This window comes from Corythoichthys intestinalis, chromosome 3 (genome assembly GCF_030265065.1).
Source record: "Corythoichthys intestinalis isolate RoL2023-P3 chromosome 3, ASM3026506v1, whole genome shotgun sequence".
NCBI classification, from domain to species: domain Eukaryota; kingdom Metazoa; phylum Chordata; class Actinopteri; order Syngnathiformes; family Syngnathidae; genus Corythoichthys; species Corythoichthys intestinalis.
The window spans coordinates 64639853-64657460 of record NC_080397.1 but is presented as its reverse complement, the minus strand read 5'-3'; the positions used below and the strand labels follow the sequence as shown (position 1 = coordinate 64657460).

Below are 17608 nucleotides of genomic sequence, written 5' to 3'. Positions count from 1 at the left end.
CACGAAGCTGCTCCTCCTCCCGCCATTTATAAACGCACCTTTAACGTTGTGCGGACAGGTCTAAAATCTTGTCCGAATAACAAGGCAAAAAAAGTAGACATAGCCTAAGTGGGAAAGGGTATCGGTCTGTTTTTTGCTTCCCTAACCTTACGCGAGTACATCGTAAGATTAGTCATTAGACTTCTGGGTGAAATACAGCCTCAACTAGTTCGAGTAAAACAAATGTGTCGTTCTTCATTTCTACAGCGTTGCCGTGCGGAATAGGCTTCAAGGAACCCATTTGCTCTCATAATTTGAATATACTACAATAGTAATCAGGCCATTGACAGTGGCAACCATAGAAAACAATTTTTATTTTGAACTCAACTGAAGACTAAAAGTCTGTGCCGGACCGGAACGGCTAGAAAGCAGAGTTGTTGTTACGCGTGACCGAGCTGTCTTTTCAGCTCCAAAACGTACGACTGGATCTCGGGATCTCCGGGCTGGATTTCCTCGGCCTTAAGGAACGAATCCAGAGCCTCTTCCAGTTGGCCTTGGTGGAGCGACTCGTGGCCTCGCGTCACCAGCGACTGATAGTCGTCGGCCCACTCCATCGCCGTTTTGCCCGCCGAGTTGGACGCCATTTCATAGGGCTGTAACCGTACAAAAAAAAAAAAAAAAATCACCAATCAATTTGTGTCACAATCTTGACCTGCGGTTCGATACGCAAAATCAACTTTAAATGTGAAAGGCTTTTACATTCAAATTGAAATAATACTGCAATCAACTGAACATTGAACACGACGACTAGGTTCACACTGCAGGTCTTCATGAATAGTTCCGATTATTTTGTCTTATCCGTTTTTTTAGCATGCGTGTTCAAACTGCCTTTGTCCATTGAGCCCGTTCAAGTACCGTATCGGCCCGAATATAAGACGGCCCTGATTATAAGACGAACCCCTCTTTTTCAAGACTCAAGTTTGAAATATAGACTTTTTGAAAACCATATTCATTTTTATACAGAAGATAATTACAGTATATCCGAAACAAATGATAACAATATATTTGAGAGAAAAAGCATGTTATTTTGCCCCATTTAAATCCTAATATCTGAACATTTAAATATGTAAACTAAAGTGCAATCACATTCGTAAATGAATGGCTTCTGGTTTTTGAAATGTAAATCAACCAATCTATTGTGATAAAACAACAAAATTGCAGTGAAGTCTAACTGGAACTGTAGTCTTAAAAGAAATCTGAATAAGGAAAAACATTGCAACAAAATAATGCAAACTGGTTCAACTTGAGACAAGCTGAGATCTGTCATGACAGAACATCGCTTCAATGATATCTGGCGCCATCTAGCGTCGTGAATGGGTATAATGTCTAGACCGCGAATATAAGACAACAGCCTCTTTTTCAATCTTACTTCAATGCAAAAAAACAGAGTCTTATATTCGGGCCAATACGGGTTTACGCGTGTGGACGGACTCGAGGTCCAACACGCATACGCAGAAGCATCAAAACAAACGACTACACATGCAAGCTGTATGTCATTCCAAGGTGATCATATTTTGAGTTCCAAAAAGAGGACGTAAAAAAACAGACATTAACTTGGTCTGCAAGCAGGACTGAACGGGCCATCGCAGTTTGGCGCAACTTGGACAGCACGCAGGTCGGTCAGGGTGGTGACAGATCGTCTCCCTCCAACCATCTCATGACAACCTAACATGCTAGACACTCGCCTCTTTCTTTGGGATTACAAATACAGTGGGGCAAATAAGTATTTAGTCAACCACCAATTGTGCAAGTTCTCCTACTTGAAAAGGGCCTGTAATTGTCAACATTGGTAAACCTCAACCATGAGAGACAGAATGTGTGGGGGGAAAAAACAGAAAATCACATTGTTTGATTTTTAAAGAATTTATTTCCACATTAGAGTGGAAAATAAGTAATTGGTCAGCTACAAACAAGTAAGATTTCTGGCTGTCAAAGAGGTCTAACTTCTTCTAATGAGGTCTAACCTGTTTTAACTCATTATCGGTACAAAAGACACCTGTCCACAACCTCAGTCAGTCACACTCCAAACTCTGCTATGGCCAAGACCAAAGAGCTGTCGAAGAACACCAGAGAAAAAATTGTAGACCTGCACCAGGCTGGGAAGACTGAATATGCACTAGGTAAAACGCTTGGTGTAAAGAAATCAACTCTGGGAGCAATTATTGGAAAATGGAAGACATAAAAGACCACTGACGATGTCCCCCGATCTGGGGCTCCATGCAAGATCTCACCCAGTGGTGTCAAAATGATAACAAGAACGGTGAGCAAAAATCCCAGAACCACAAGAGGGGACCTAGTGAATGACCTACAGAGAGCTGGGACCACAGTAACAAAGGCTACTCTCAGTAACACAAAGCAGCGCCAGGGACTCAAATCCTGCACTGCCAGACGTGTCCCCCTGCTGAAGCCAGTACACGTCCAGGCCTGTCTGCGGTTCGCTAGAGAGCATTTGGATGATCCAGAAGAGGACTGGGAGAATGTGTTATGGTCAGATGAAACCAAAATAGAACTTTTTGGTAGAAACACAGGTCAGGCATGAAAATGGGTCAGGGGTTAAAAAGGTGAGAAAGGTGTGGAGGAAATATGTTCCGGCGTTCTGCCAAAATGTCCGCCGTCGGCAAAACGTCCTACATGTGGCGAATTTGACCATTTTAATTTTTCACATAAGGCTTAATATTCGAGTTAACGGGGGTTTAATTAGTTGAAGGAGTTGATTTCAACCACCATTGACTCGCGCTAGCTTAGCCACTCCGGAGCCCTGAAACTAACAAATAACTGTCAAACTGCACAGAATTTGTTCAAATCATTTCCAACGACTAATTAAACCCCGGCTAACTCAAAGATTAAGCCTAATGTAAAAAATTCTGAACTTCCCCTTTAAAATAAAGACCATTGAATATGGCCCTTAAAATGTTGTCTATAAAAGTTTTAGAGCAATAAAACAAACAACACAAATGAATAAAATGAACAGGAATCCTTCAAAGTATTTCATAATGGGTCCAAATTATTTTTCGAACAGATCATGTGACTATAGAACCTTAGAGACAGCCGTTTGCATTGCTTAGCCAAAACTACAGCTGAGGAGGCAAGATGGATATTTACAATTTCTTTAAACCTAAGCTTTCAAAACCCTCAACAACAACTGAGCTTGAACCGAGGACTGAGCACGAGCAGTATCAAAAAGTCCTGGCTGTCGTGTTACCTGTTGTGCTGTAATTCCAAGTGGTGCTTGAATTGGATGCTTATAGCGGTGGACAGTCTTTTTGAGCCAGCGCAGTTTGCAGCGCACGGAGATATTTTTGTTATCTTTACTGGACAAAAATGTGAAGTAATGGCTGTGTTTCCAGTGTGCAAATGTAGCCGTTTGTAGTATATCTCCTGCCTATTTCATTGCATCCTGGCGAGGTAGTAAGGCTATGTTGTTTTGGCCGCAAACTCCCAGCGCTCACGCATCATGGTAATACACGTGACCCTTTTTGTTCCATCCCCGATTAAAAAATGTGACATATGATGTCACTCCCATGACTACAGTATTCTTCATTCTACACACATTATGGGGCAATAACAAAATAGTAACGCACAGGCATCAAGGAAAGTAATTTTACTCAGATTACTGATTTAGAAAAATGAACGCGTTAGATTGTTCTTTACTGAAAGAAAGTAATCAGATTAGTTATGCATTACGATACCGCGTTATTGACAACACTGCTTTTATATTACCGTTAAATACACAAGCTTGTTTTTTTTAGTTTAAGTATGAAAAAAAAAAGAATGCTCAAATGTTGTTACCTCATTTGCTTGTGCTATATTGGTTCAATAAACAAAGTTTACAAAAAATACACAAGCTTGACGCTACCTTAACGGGAGCTATTTTTTCACCGGACGCTCCGGCAGTGTTCAACGCAAGCTGCAACGAACGGCAGTAACTTTGTCATACCACAAAATATGAAAACGAGAACCATTACTCACTAAATTCAATATGCTGGCAAATGCATTCATCTAAAAACAATTGGGAGTGATACTTTACCTCCTCCAGCGAATGTGAATTTGTGCTTAGTACAAGATCATCTGTCGCAATTAGCGATCTTTGACGCTCTTTTATTTTTTTTTCCTCCCCGCATACAAACTTGTTTCTCTCTCAGCGGCAGTGATTAACCTCAATGAAGTTGCTGTCCTAGCTAAGCCTTGCCTATCATTCGTCTTTGTAAGTTTTTAGTAACTTTGTGTATTGAATTTGGAAGGAAAATGTGTCTTTTGTTTTTGACGAACTTTTTCATGAAGCTAAACTGTTGAAGCTACTCACATGTGGAAAAATACGAGTGTACAACGTTTTAAATGTATTCATTTGGTATATTTCAGTTACCACGATTTGAGAGATCAATAAATTGAAGAATTTACGCCTTGCGTTTGGAGTGCTTGTTTTTGGGTTTGCTGGAATAGCGTCACTGACACACGCAGCATCAAACAGGGGAAGGGGTAAGCGCTGCCGCGCCAAGCTAATTCTGGCTGCATTTTCGACACATGAAAAATAACGAATACGTACTACTGTATGACGGAAAATTTTAGTGGTTTTGTAACCGCGACGTTTTCATAGCATGGTAATCCGTGAAGGTAACTGCCACATGCCTACAAACGACCCCCCCCCCTTAAAAATGTTTCTCCTCGGATCTACACGATTCACGTAGGTCATCCTTTTTGACTTCAAAACGGCGAATTTCGCCGAAAGGTGAGAGATTTTCATGCCTGACAGGTTCTCGTGTTTGGAGAAGAATACTGAATTGCATCTGAAGTAGAGCTGAAACGAGTACTCGAGCAACTCGAGTAACTCGAGTTTAAAAACTGATCCGAGTAATTTTATTCACCTCGAGTAATCGTTTATTTTGACAGCTCTAAGCATCACGTTTTGCTCGGACTACTTTTAATGCGGGACAACGCGCTGTCACGTGCGGAGAGGAAGAAGGGAAAAAAAAAAACTTACTGCAGCTGACAGCCGCCACAAACGACGCCGACGTTGCCAAATACTAGCCCGCACGATGCTAAGTTGGTAACAGCTAGCGTCTGATGCGTCTCATAAAGATCACATGTATGTTGAACTAGATGCGCAATGACAGACTCGGCCGCGTCTGGGCAGCGTTATCAAACAGCCGCCATCTTAAAGCAGTACAGCGCTAAGCGCTAATAAAGAGCGCTAAGCGCTAATATATAAGATTAACGTTACTGTCGCTACTAGCTCACGTAAAGTTAGCCCTGCGGAGGACTAGGTTTCAATTAATTATGACCACTGTCGTTGCGTGGCTAACGTGTCTTACATACAGGCTTTAACATAACATAGCATTGTGGAGTGATGAGGGTGTAAAATAAAAACTTAATCATGCTAACTATCAATTTTAGCTCAGTAGTCATTGCTGGATAAAACACCAAGTAGCACTGGTCCCTAATGTGCTCCAGTACAGCCTGTATCATACATTTATTTTAAACACTGCAAAAACTCAAAATCCTATCAGGACTTACAGTTTAGACTAACTTAAAACTTAACTAGAACTTAAAAATGGCTTGACACAAAGAGAAATTCAATTGAAACACGTGGGAAAAAATCCTAACTTTTAAGTGATGTGTGTTATCAAGCGTAACGGCATTTTTAGGTAATATATATTTTTTTTAAATAAGATCTAAAAGTTTTTTGAGTGAAAGCAGTGAATTAGTCTTTTTTTTCCAATTCTAGCTACAATATACATCGAAAATAAAGACATTGATTGACTGAAAATGGTTCAAGATTAGATGAAATGTCTTGTTTTCTCATGTATATTTATAATTGCTCTTCACCTAAAAATATATTTGTTTTATCCGATTACTCGATAGAATCTTCAGTCGATTACTCGATTACTAAAATATTCGATAGCTGCAGCCCTAATCTGAAGTACACCATACCCACTATGAAGCATGGGGGTGGACACATCATGCTTTGGGGCTGTTTTTCTGCAAAGGGACCAGGACGACTGATCTGTGTAAAGGAAAGAATGAATGGGGTCATGTATCGAGAGATTTTGAGTGAAAATCTCCTTCCATCAGCAAGGGCATTGAAAATGAGACGAGGCTGGGTCTTTCAGCATGACAATGATCCCAAACACACAGCCAGGGCAACAAAGGAGTGGCTTTCGTAAGAAGCATTTCAAGGTCCTCGAGTGGCCTAGCCAGTCTCCAGATCTCAATCCCGTAGAAAATCTGTGGAGGGAGTTGAAAGTCATGACACTGTCATGGGCATTAATGAATGCTTAAAACAAATGTCATTTAGTGTTTTCAGGTAAATTATCTCACTTTTGAATGGATGTGAAAGATCCTGGCTGGACAAAAATGTTAGTGAGAGAGTTAGTGAAATAACTTGCCGGATAATGACATCTGTCATAAGCATTCAGTAATGCCCATGATAGTGTCACGTCAAAATTATGACAGTCTTACGGCAGTCTTATGATGCTGCTTTCAAATAAAGTGTGACCTGTTAACCCAAATAAATCAACAACTAAGCTGCATTGGACTATAACCCGCAGGATTCAAAATGAAGGAAAAAAAGTAGTCCGTAAATTACGACTAGGTACAATTAGGCACATTCAGGCAAATGAGATTGTGGGTCCCAGGATTAGCGTAGAGTCAGATGTCACTTACAGTAATTTTCACCACCACATTGCCGGAATTGTTTAGGTCCCACCCTGCCTAATGACCTTTCTTTTCGCCTTAACTTCCCCCCCGGCCACTACAATCGGATCACTATGTTCTTAGATAGCAGATATGTTTAATGATGTATTTTGTTGTTTGTCCTTTCCCTCTTCGGTCTGCTTGCTTTCTTTCCGTCCCCCAGAAAAGCCTTTCCTGTCCACTGCATTCTCCTAATTAATAAAACACAATGAGCAACCACAACGGGAGGAGTACGTACAGTAAATCAAACTCCCATATGGCATCATGAAAGTGTTCAGTGAATAATGACACTCAGATTCCCATTTTCCGTGTCTAAACAGCTGATCTGGAAAAAATTAAAAAAATGTATTGTCACAGACTTACCGTTTCGGGGTTACTGCTCGGGGGGCTCGCTTCCTCCTCCTCGTCCGCATCCTCCTCTCCTTCTTCGTCATAATTATCGGTGTTCTCTCCGGCCGTATCGTGCGTCATGGCGTTCAAATCTTCCTCTTCGCCCTCATCAGAAGACCTCACTGAAACCTCGTTTACATGGCCAAAGTCTGGGATGACAGAGTGCACAACGGAGCGACGGAAGCCGTTCCCCCGGATGCTCCTCCTAGAGCCCGAGCTAGATGACTTTGGCGTGGAGGATCCCTGCAGTGATAAGTTGTTGGTTGATAGCGGGGTGGCCTCGTCCTCTATTTCGTCGGCTTCGTCTTCATCGGTGTCATAAATGAGGCCCCTCGCGCTCTTCTTTTTGGTAGCTCCGATGACAGACTCGTCCATTTCGGAGACGTCGGATTTAACGCCGAGCCCGAACTGACTGTCGTTCAGGGATTTGCGCACGTCGAAAGCTCCCGACATCTGAAGCAGCGACAGCAGCTTTTCCTCCACGTCCTGGTACGAGTCGTCTCTCTCCTCGTCCAGCTGAATCCGCGACAGCGACTTCCTCTCCTCGTCCTTGCCGGAGAGCCCGCTCTCCTCCAGCTGGAGGTTGAAGTTTCCGTCCAACAGCTCCGTGCCGCTGGCGCCGGATCTGCCCCAGGAGTCGGCGTTCGGGCTAGACGCGGACGACTGCAGGACAGAGAGTCTTTTGTTCTGGAGCGGTTTCCCGTCCAAACTCATGTCGTGGTACTTCAGGTTTAGATCTTCATTGACACTGTATTCATTTGGAGAAGCTCTCTTCATGTCCTCAAAAGAATCATCAGCAAAAGCTCTCGCTTGAACGCTTTCCTTCGCTCCCTCGTGACTGCGCGCTCGATGAATCTTTTGCCTTTCTCGGGACTGGCGTTCACCCCCGGTGAAATCGAGCGCGCCGTTTCGGCCTTGAGAGCCACCTTCCTTGCCGTCCATAGACCGCTCTAGGTCATGCCGGCTCGGCGACATCTCTTTACGGCGCGGCGAGCGTCCCAGACTGGATCTGGGCTTGCCAAGTTTTCTATCCGGTGAGAGTTCCTCGCGCTCGTTCTGTGGCTTTCGCATCCACGGCGGCTCAGCGGTGGCCTCCAAGATGGAGGAAAACTGCATCTGCAGATCCGACTCGGCTTTCACCAGCTCGTGGGCCTTTCGGACCCGCCCGGTAATGTATTTTTCATCCACCGAACCCTGCAGGGCCTCGTCGTGGTCCACGTTGAGCGAAAACATGAGGTCGTGATCGGAGATTCCGAACATGTCCATGGTGTGGAGGTGGGCCAGGTGCGTGTCGAGGGCGGGGTCGCTGCTGCGGTATTTGGCGTGCAGAGACTGAAGCAGCTGCTGCGTGGAGGAGGACCTGGTGTCCTCCAGGGTGAAAAGCTCTCGCAGTTCCTCCTTGCTGAAGTAGCGGAAAGGGTTCTTCTTGTCTCCGGTGTTCTGCCGGATCAGGGAGTCCTTAAAGATCTGCCGTCTGTAGATCTTCTCCTCCACCGTACCGCACGTGATCAAGCGGTAAATGACCACGTTCCGCGTCTGGCCGATGCGGCAAGCCCGGTCCACCGCCTGGGCGTCGGTAGCTGGGTTCCAGCTGGGATCGTAGATGACCACCCGGTCCGCCGCCGTCAGGGTGATGCCGACTCCGCCCACCTGAGTGGTCAGGAGAAAGACGGAGTAGCTGGAATCCGTCTGGAAAAGGGTGATGAGCCGCTCCCGCTCCGTCACCTGCGTGATGGAGCCGTCGAGACGCAGGACTTTGAATCCTAGATTCTTTAGGATGCGCTGGACGATATCGAGCACCATTCGGTAGTGGGCGAAAACCAGCGTACGGTGACCTTCGTCTTTGAGACGTTTGAGGAGAGTAATTAGAAAAGCCAGTTTCCCGGACTCGGCTATCAGAGTGTCATCGGAAACGTTGGCGATGCTCCGACTGTCCATCCCGTCGTCGTCGCACATCTGCTGAGCGTCCTTTAGACCCAAGGTGGCGGTAGCTCGCGTGGAGAGAAGCCTCGGGTGGTCGCACAGCTTCTTTAGTATGGTCAGCTCCGCCAGAGGTGACCTGGATGTCGTGAGCAGCTCTTTGATGTGCTCCAGGGAAATGAACTTCCAATAGATGTCCTCCTGGATGCTACTGAGGTAGGTCCACACGATCAAGTCGTTCTTCCTGGTCAGCGTGGGCACTCCGTTGGCGGAGTCCTTCTGGTCCTCCAACTCCCTCCCGACGTGGCTGGTATTTTTCTTCTTGCTTTTTTCGCTCTGCACGTCGGCCTTTGTCCTGCGCAAGAAGTATGGTCGGATAATGGCCATGAGATTTTCAGACATCCTCGATCCGAGGGCTTTCTCCCCGGGAGTGGCGTCTTTCTCCCGGGCCCGAGTGATGGGGTTCTCGTACTCCATCTTGAAGGTTTTGGCCGTGCCCAGCAGAGTGCCCTGGCAGGCAAAGTTGAAGAGAGCCCAAAGCTCTCGGAGATTGTTTTGCACGGGGGTGCCGGTGAGCAGCAATCGGTTTTTAGACGGGATGACCGAGGCGCTCTTGGCCGTTTTGGTGGTACTGGATTTGATCTTGTGGGCCTCGTCCAAGATCATGTAGTCCCACTTGAACTCTCGACCCTGGTGGGTCGACAGCTGCTGCCAGTTGTTTATGAGCATGGTGTACGTGGTGATCAGCACGCCGCCTCGCCTCTGGATCTTATCCAGGTTTTTGTTCCGCTCGGCCTTGCTGCTGCCGTGAAACTCTTTCACCCGCATGCCGGGAGTCCATTTGGCAAACTCCTTGGTCCAGTTGGTGATGAGCGAGGTGGGCATGACTAGCATGGTGTGCTTGACCAGTCCGTTATCGTACATTCCCGACAGGAAGGAAATGACCTGAATGGTTTTGCCCAAGCCCATGTCGTCCGCCAGGATCCCGCCTTTGCGCCCGTCCTTATAGAGGTCGAACAAGAAGGCCACGCCGTTCTTTTGGTAGGCGTACAATTTGTCATAGATCTCCTTGTACAGCTTCAGACCGCTGTCGTTGACTTCCACAAAGTCGTCGTCCTCTAAATCCTGGGCCAAAAACTCCTCGATTTTCCCGATTCGCTTCTGCAGCTTGTCACTACGGTGAATGCTGTAAGCCATATTGAAAAGCTCCAGAGCTTTGTTCATGTCGCCTTCTCGGATGGCATCTTTTCCACCTCGTATGTGCCTGCAAGCAAAGAAAAGTCAAAAGGACGCTCACTCTCAAGCGCTCGCCCGTAGCGACATCGTTGACTTGTGACATAACAAACAGGTGACATCGTTAGACTCAAAGAGCGGGATGATTAATCACACCGAAGAATCAGATAAGACTCGACTCCAAACAGCGACACGCCTGACCGTACTGAATCGGTCGGAATCATCTTAGGAAAAGGGGGAAAAAAACAACAACAACAATTGCAACTTATTTGGACAATATTGCCATTTCAGTCACGGCTTTCTTTGGATGGAGCTTCAGTAGAAATTGTATGATGCGGTCCTATTTACAAACACGACATAAAATGACATCATTCAATCAAATCGGGTTCTTGTCTTGCGTCACAATGATGATCAAGTCTAGGGGTGGGAACAGGGCTGCAGCTATCGATAGGGGCGCAACGGTTCAGTTAGCCCACAGAACCTCTGTTTCGGTTTGCTTTTTTTTTTTTTTAAACTGCCTTTATTTTGCTTTCAAGAAAATGAAATAAACACTTAAAATGTAAACATTTTCGACTGTTAAAATACCTCTTAGCTCTTTGGCTATTGTAGTGACTGACTACTGAAATACACACACAGTAGTAAAAAAGTTACTTGGCAAAGTAACTGGTGTTACCTTTCATGTTTTTTTCAAACTTTAAAAAAAAAAAAAACAAACAAACATAGTAACCTTTGCTATGTTTGGAGGTCATTAATGTTGTGAATCAACCGTTCAAGTTGATAAAAAAATACTCCCGTTGTTGCATTAGTTCCTATCTGTCTACTTTTGACATGTGAAAATTTTAAAACTGTTTCATCATTTAAAGATAGACTCAAGATTTTGTCGATTTAGGAGTATTTTAGATAAAAAGTTACTTAGGTTCCCTAGGAAGGTTCACTACAACAAAGCCTTTCTGAGAAGTTTACTGCTCTAAAATGGCGGCTGTTTACTAACGCTACAGAGTCTGTCATTTTGCATGAAGTTCTACATGCATGAGATATCTAGGCGTAGATTGTAGGCTGTCGGCTACAGTCAGGAAATATTGGAGCCACCTAGCCTAGCATCGCGTTTGCTACAGCGTCACAACAAACACTCTTCCCTCTCAGTGTCTCTGACTTTTCTCATGTCATTCAACCAACGTATTAACGCACATTGTCTCATTGCCGAAACGGTAACAAAATCCGAACGGAGAAAAAAAAAAAAACGTAATGCACGAAAAACGTACAGATTTTGCCACACCGCAGATTTGAAAGAAGCCGGTGCTTTCTCAAAATTCGGTCTCTCCACTCCTCCGCTCGCCATAGCTTTTTGTTTTCTTTCTTGTTTCACTTTCACTTTTCGTGGAAGCAAGAGAGGGAATTACTCGGCTTCTATTACACAGGTGCTTGACAGCGATTGGACATTTCTCCACAGCTGTGCTTCACGTCGCACACAGAGCTCGACCAATTCATTCCACACGCGTTCGGAATAAATTAATTGCAAAACCGAAAAGGCGCGGTTCATAAAGGCGTATTGAACCGTACAGCGCGAAACGCACGGTTCGGCTTTTAAACCGCAAACCGTTGCACTGCTATCGATTGTTTTATTAGTCGGTTAATCTATCCACTAGTTGGTTGGAATAATCAATCATCGGATTAGGAACATTTAATGCGTCGGAGAATACATTTTAGGAGATGTAAAACAAAGGCTTGCCAAGATTGCACTTTCAAAAGAGCATTAAATGCGAAATATTTCATTAACCTGGCTAATGTAATATTTCAAAGAGATTTTTCTTATGGTTCTTCTTGTAAAATATAAGTGTTGTTAAAAAGATTCTCATTTGCCATGATATGAAGCAATTTTACCGCGGCACGACATGGTGGGGCTGTCCGACTCCAATGCAGCCCACCACCACCACAGCTTCAAGAAATCCTAGGGGAAACCCTGCACAAGCACTGGTTTGAGCACTTCTACCATCTCTTCAGCATTCCAGATGTCGGACTAGAGCTGGGCGGTAAACCGAAATTTACCGTCACCGAAATTCTTCACGATGACCGACGTAATTTTGACCATGTCGGTAAATTTGGTAAATTAATAAAACAAGAAAATAGGCTTTTCATCCCGCTTTGACTCGTGTTGTTCGTCTATGTTCATTCCCCTTTAAGAAAGCAGTCAATGTACTTACGTAGGGAGTCACGTGATCATCAGGAAGCCAATCAAACAGAAGCCCGGCAAGCTAACGCTAGCAGCTAACGCTACAAGCAAAACGTGATGGAGTGTGGCTTAAGGGAGGTTCGCCAAACTTTCACCCGACATTTAGTAGACTCTTGGTGGCATCCTGACGGGCTTTCACCCGCTGTCTTCCCTTGTTCTCACGATTTCCGGAGATGGTGCTTTCAGTGCTTTCTACTGGTAGCCAGGCCACAGTCTAACGTTAGCGTCTAACGTTAGCGGCCGCTAGCGGCTAACGCTACAAATGAACGTGATGGAGTCGGATAGCGGCTCTAACCTTGTCGAAATGGCTGAACTTAATGAGTGGATTGGGCACGGACTGCATCTAGGAATTACTATGTCGCGTTATTTTGTATCTGACTGTGTGTGATTTCTCTGATAGCTTTTTTGATGGTAAAGCATTCAGCATAAAGCACAATCCAACGGTGAAACTTATAATATGGCCGAGAAATGGCCCCAGCTATTTTTCTGTATGTGCTTAATTCTGTGTCATTATTGCTATCATAAAATCTTAAGTGTTTCATTTGCAGAAGATCAATATAGCTTTAATGTACTGTATGTCTGTTTGGGGGTTCATGTATGCGTGCATATATTAAAAAATGCACTGAGGGGAACCTGAAACCATAAAGTAAACACTTGTATTGAATAATTATGTCACAGCAGCCATTAACAATAAATTGTCTTTTTGAAGTGTACTGTTCAAGCTGCAAGTCATTTGTGTTACAATGACATGTTTGCACAGGCATATTGATTTTGACAATGTACATTGCTCAAGCCATACACGCTGTTATAAATGCTCATACTTGAATTCTTATTGTTTACAATACATTTGAATAAACTTAATGTTTAGACTGCATGTACAATTGTTAAATATATCAAATTGAATGCTGGTAACTAAATCAAGAAACTGTTCATCTGTATTTCATGCATTGATTCAGATTTTCAAATTATATAACAGTCCGCTTGGGCGACTTTATCGTCATTTATCGTTATCGAGGTAAATCTGCTCAATTTATCGTGATACGTGTTTAAGGCCATATCGCCCACCCCTATGTCAGACTCAGTCGGTCAACGCAATTTATTTCAATGCCGCTAGTCTCAACAATGATTATCACATACTAAATGCATAGACTTTGTAATGTATTGACGGGACACGGGGGCGATAAATAGGGGACCTGCATTGTTGGCGAGGCTGTCAAAGCTGACCTAGTAGAATCACAAAACGTTTTCAGGTGAAAATTCTTGTGAATAAATGCTTAAATCCCTGAATTTTCTATAGATATGGACGTAAAGCAGTCACGATACTTGGTTAAAAGCAAATAAAACGTGCAGTTAGCATTTATTTTACGTAAATATGTCAAAGTACAATGCTAGTCCGTTAGTATATGTAGCTAGTGGCTGCCTTATGTAAACAGAGCTTTTCCTGTGAAAATTCTCGTGAATAAATGCTTAAATCCCTGAATTCTTTATAGATATGGACTTAAAACAGTCTTGATTCTTGTTTAAAAGCAAAAACAATCAGTGCAGTTAGCATTTATTTTACATTGATATGTCAAAGTACGATGCTAGTCTGTTACTCAATAAGGTGGCCGCCATATGTAAACAGAGCTTTTTCCGTTGAAAATTCTTGTGACTAAATGCTTAAATCCCTGAATTCTTTATAGGTATGGATGGAGAAGAGTCTCGATTCTTGGTTAAAAGCGAAAAAAGGGCCGTTTCCATTTACTTTACGTAAACATGTCGAAGAATGATGGTTGTCTGTAGTGGTTAATTTCTCCCATTGATTTTTTTCATGTTTCAAAATGCATGCATGGTACGAAAAATATAATGATTACCTTGAATCTTCCAAGAAATCACTCCTGAGACAATCCTTCCTGTTTGTGTGCGGTACAGCTTTTGTACTTTTTCAATTCCAAATCAGGCGTCGGATCATTGCATGTGTTGACTCTGAGACGGACTGCGAATAACTGAAGCGAATTGTAGGGCGGCCCCCAACTTAAAGGCGTTGCGCGGTGAAGGTGGAATCTGACCCTTCGATCATTATGAAGTCTATGCTAAATGTAACTCGTAGCATTAGTGTTCGCATTAGCATTGCATTGCACTGTGTGTGTGTGTGTGTGTTTTTTTTTTTTTTTAATCATTTTATGTATTGAATTGTGGGTAAAAAATTTTTTTTAAAAATAAGAAAACAAAAAGATGTGAATCGAATCATGAGCTTGTGAATCGTTACAGTCTTAGACACAAAATACATCCAGTTTAGAAAATCATTACCTCTGGTAGACTTCCATGTCATCCTCTTCGTCCAGGGTCAAACATCTGAGAAGACAACAACAAAGTCAGACACTGAACAGAAAACATTTTCAGATCACTATCATTTTTTTAGGTCAATCATGGTTGATGAGCCTTGACAAATTCAGAGTGTGCGCCGCTGCCCACCCGCCACAATGCCTACGGCAAATTGAAATGGCATCGGGCGAAGAAAACATTTTCCATGCTCACCAGCAATGGTCCGAGATTCAACTTTAATGTTATTAGGCTCGAGCGTATGACGTGGCACTTGCGAGGTTTCCGCCGCTATCGCCATTTTGGAAGCGGGAAACATAAACAGTGAGGCATTTCAACACAGGTCGCTCTTTAAAAATGGTTGGAAATTATTGTGCGGTAAAGAATTGCAACATCCGATCGAATAGAAAGGAGAATGTACAGCTCGACAGAACACCATTGAGTTTCTTCCGGATCCCTACATGGAGAAAAGGCGAGGGAAAGGTCATATCTGAATTTACCAAACGTCGAAGAATGGCATGGGTGGCCTCGATCAGAAGGAAGGGCATAATGTTTGATTCTCCAGTTACACACAGAGTTTGCTCTATGCACTTCCACTCCGGTAAGTTAATTTCGTTTGTTTACGCAAATTTCGGTAACTTTATGCCCTAAGTCGGCCTGTTGTTAGCTATAGCTACAGCTAAACAACTAGCATGCATACATGTGCATTGTCTTCATAAGACATAATTCCTGTCGTTGCTAAATGAAAAAGCTGTAATATTTGGACGTGAGAGAGTGGCAAAGAATTTGTACACAGGCTACATTTTCTGCAACAAAAATTTTTTACATCCGTGGTCACAGACTAATGTAAACACACATTGCCTACCTTTGCTAGGAAGATGGTGTTGCCGTTTGCTATGGTCATAATGTGCAGACCCGGCACCCATCCGCAGCAAAACTGTTCGTAGCTTTGTAGCGAATTGTAGTTTCGGAATTGCTGATGAGTGTTGTAACTTACACCAAACACTAAATACAGCATGATGTCCATTTCGCGTAGTGGTGGAAGCTTGTCGACATCTTTATTCCATTTGTGTTCGGCTTGCTCGTAAGGGTCAACATTGTTCACATTCTTAAAATTGCTCACATATCTGTCCTTCGCCGTGGTAACAAGTTTGTCTCTGTATCGAACTGGCAAGTTTTCCTTACTTTTTTCCATCTTTGGTACTCGTAGTTCAATTGTATTTGCCGTTAAATTTAAATGTCCCGTGATGCAGACGTGCTTCCGAAATGGCTGCGTTGTCGCAAATCTCGCATGATCCCGTGCTGCTGTGACGTAAACGCTCGAACCTAATTGTACACGCACAAGTACAGCACAACAAAATGCAGTTTGCATCAAACCAGAGGTGGGCAAAAAGAGCAGCCACTTCATATAAAGCTGTGAATATAGAAATTAGATTATTAAAAAAAGAGTGTACGATGAACTGGTGCTGCAATGATTAATCGATTAACTCGAGTAATTTGATCCGAAAAAAGCTTCAAATCAAAATTTGCTGCTTCGATGATTCGTTTGATTAGAATGCTATTGTAATGTTTGTTTTTTAAAGCATTGTTTATTAGAGCAAATAAACAAAAGTGTTCATCTTTTCCACTAACCACTGTTGACTTATTTTTTCTGAATATAATACAAACATGTACATAAGTTTGTAAAAGGGAAAAAAATCTTTCTTGAACAGTAGGTTGTCATTTGGGTTGTTTTACGCTGTGATTGGTCTGGAGACAGTCTTTCCCATCTGGCAGCACTGCTTCGCCCTCTGATTTTGTTAATGACACGATACATTTTCTTAACATTTTGTGGATTTCTACTAAACTATCATAATACTTGAAACTGTGCTACGTATTTAGGACTTGCCAAGTCGCTCGAGTCTAGTACAGGAGGGCTTAACTTTTATTTTCTCCACATGGTTCATAACAAACCGCATTAACGTGGTTTAGATAGAGCTCGATGTTGAAAATAATTTTAAACACACAGTTAATTTACGGCATATCTGATGTTTCTGGAAGAAAAAAAAAGAAAAGTTCGAAAATCGGTTAATAATGTCATTTTAAAGTGCACGCTCGTTTGACTAGAACGAATGCCCCCGACGCAAAATGGCCGACAAGTGACAACGCTCACGGAAAGTTTTCCTTTCCTCCCTTGAAGTTTCCTGTCGCTTTCATCGGTCGACCTAAAGGAACTTACTTCTCCAACTTGTCCTGAATCCCCTCCAGTTCGCCATCCATGTCTGAAGCCTTGTCTTGAACCAGGAACGCTTGAGCAACTTTAGGAGCGATATTAAACGCAAGATAAAAAAAAAAAGAGTAGCGTGGAATTGACTTGTGCCTTCTCTTCTCGTCACTGTAACTGCGCCGTTCGCCCGCCAAATCCTCAAATTCACATACGTAGGCAGTGTGGTGACGCCACCAACATCATCTGTCCAATTAGAGGCAAGAAGAATGTAGAGTAGGCGGTGCACAGGGAGCGGCAGCAGCCAATGAAATTAGTCGCTGACCATTCCGGAAATGATCGTGTCCATTTTGGACCAAACGCAAAACAAAACGGTCACAAACGGACCACAGTTGTTAAAAATGTTAACCTTTTTTGACTAATGTGTTATCTAATACGGAAGGGGAAAGAACATGTCAGCGTTAAGTTGAAAGGGCTTTACTGTGGTCGTTTTCTCCTGACAAGGGCACTGATACTTAAAAAAAAAAAAAAGTTATGCTCGTTCAAGGCACAAACAGAAAGATGAAACAATGATACAATAGCTAACGAAGTTACCTTGTCTT

The 17608-nt window shown here is 43.2% G+C and overlaps 1 protein-coding gene across 1 annotated transcript; it reads right to left on the bottom strand.

Annotated features, from left to right (window-relative positions):
• Positions 1-333: 333 nt before the first annotated feature.
• On the bottom strand, positions 334-17408 carry ercc6l (excision repair cross-complementation group 6-like). Its single transcript, XM_057830774.1, has 4 exons — positions 17022-17408; positions 14792-14836; positions 7093-10303; positions 334-632 (listed from the first exon to the last, which is right to left on the bottom strand). The coding sequence occupies exons 1-4, from the start codon at positions 17060-17062 to the stop codon at positions 420-422; spliced, it is 3510 nt and encodes a 1169-aa protein (XP_057686757.1). The 5' UTR covers positions 17063-17408; the 3' UTR covers positions 334-419.
• Positions 17409-17608: the final 200 nt, after the last annotated feature.

What these genes read in the sequence shown, in the direction of transcription:
- ercc6l (XM_057830774.1), bottom strand. Translation starts at nt 17,062, where the DNA reads ATGGATGGCGAACTGGAGGGGATTCAGGACAAGTTGGAGAA. An exon ending in ATTCAGGACAAGTTGGAGAA is followed by an intron (nt 14,837 to 17,021) that starts GTAAGTTCCTTT and finishes TTGTCTTCTCAG; the next exon opens with ATGTTTGACCCTGGACGAAG. An exon ending in GACATGGAAGTCTACCAGAG is followed by an intron (nt 10,304 to 14,791) that starts GTAATGATTTTC and finishes CTTTGCTTGCAG; the next exon opens with GCACATACGAGGTGGAAAAG.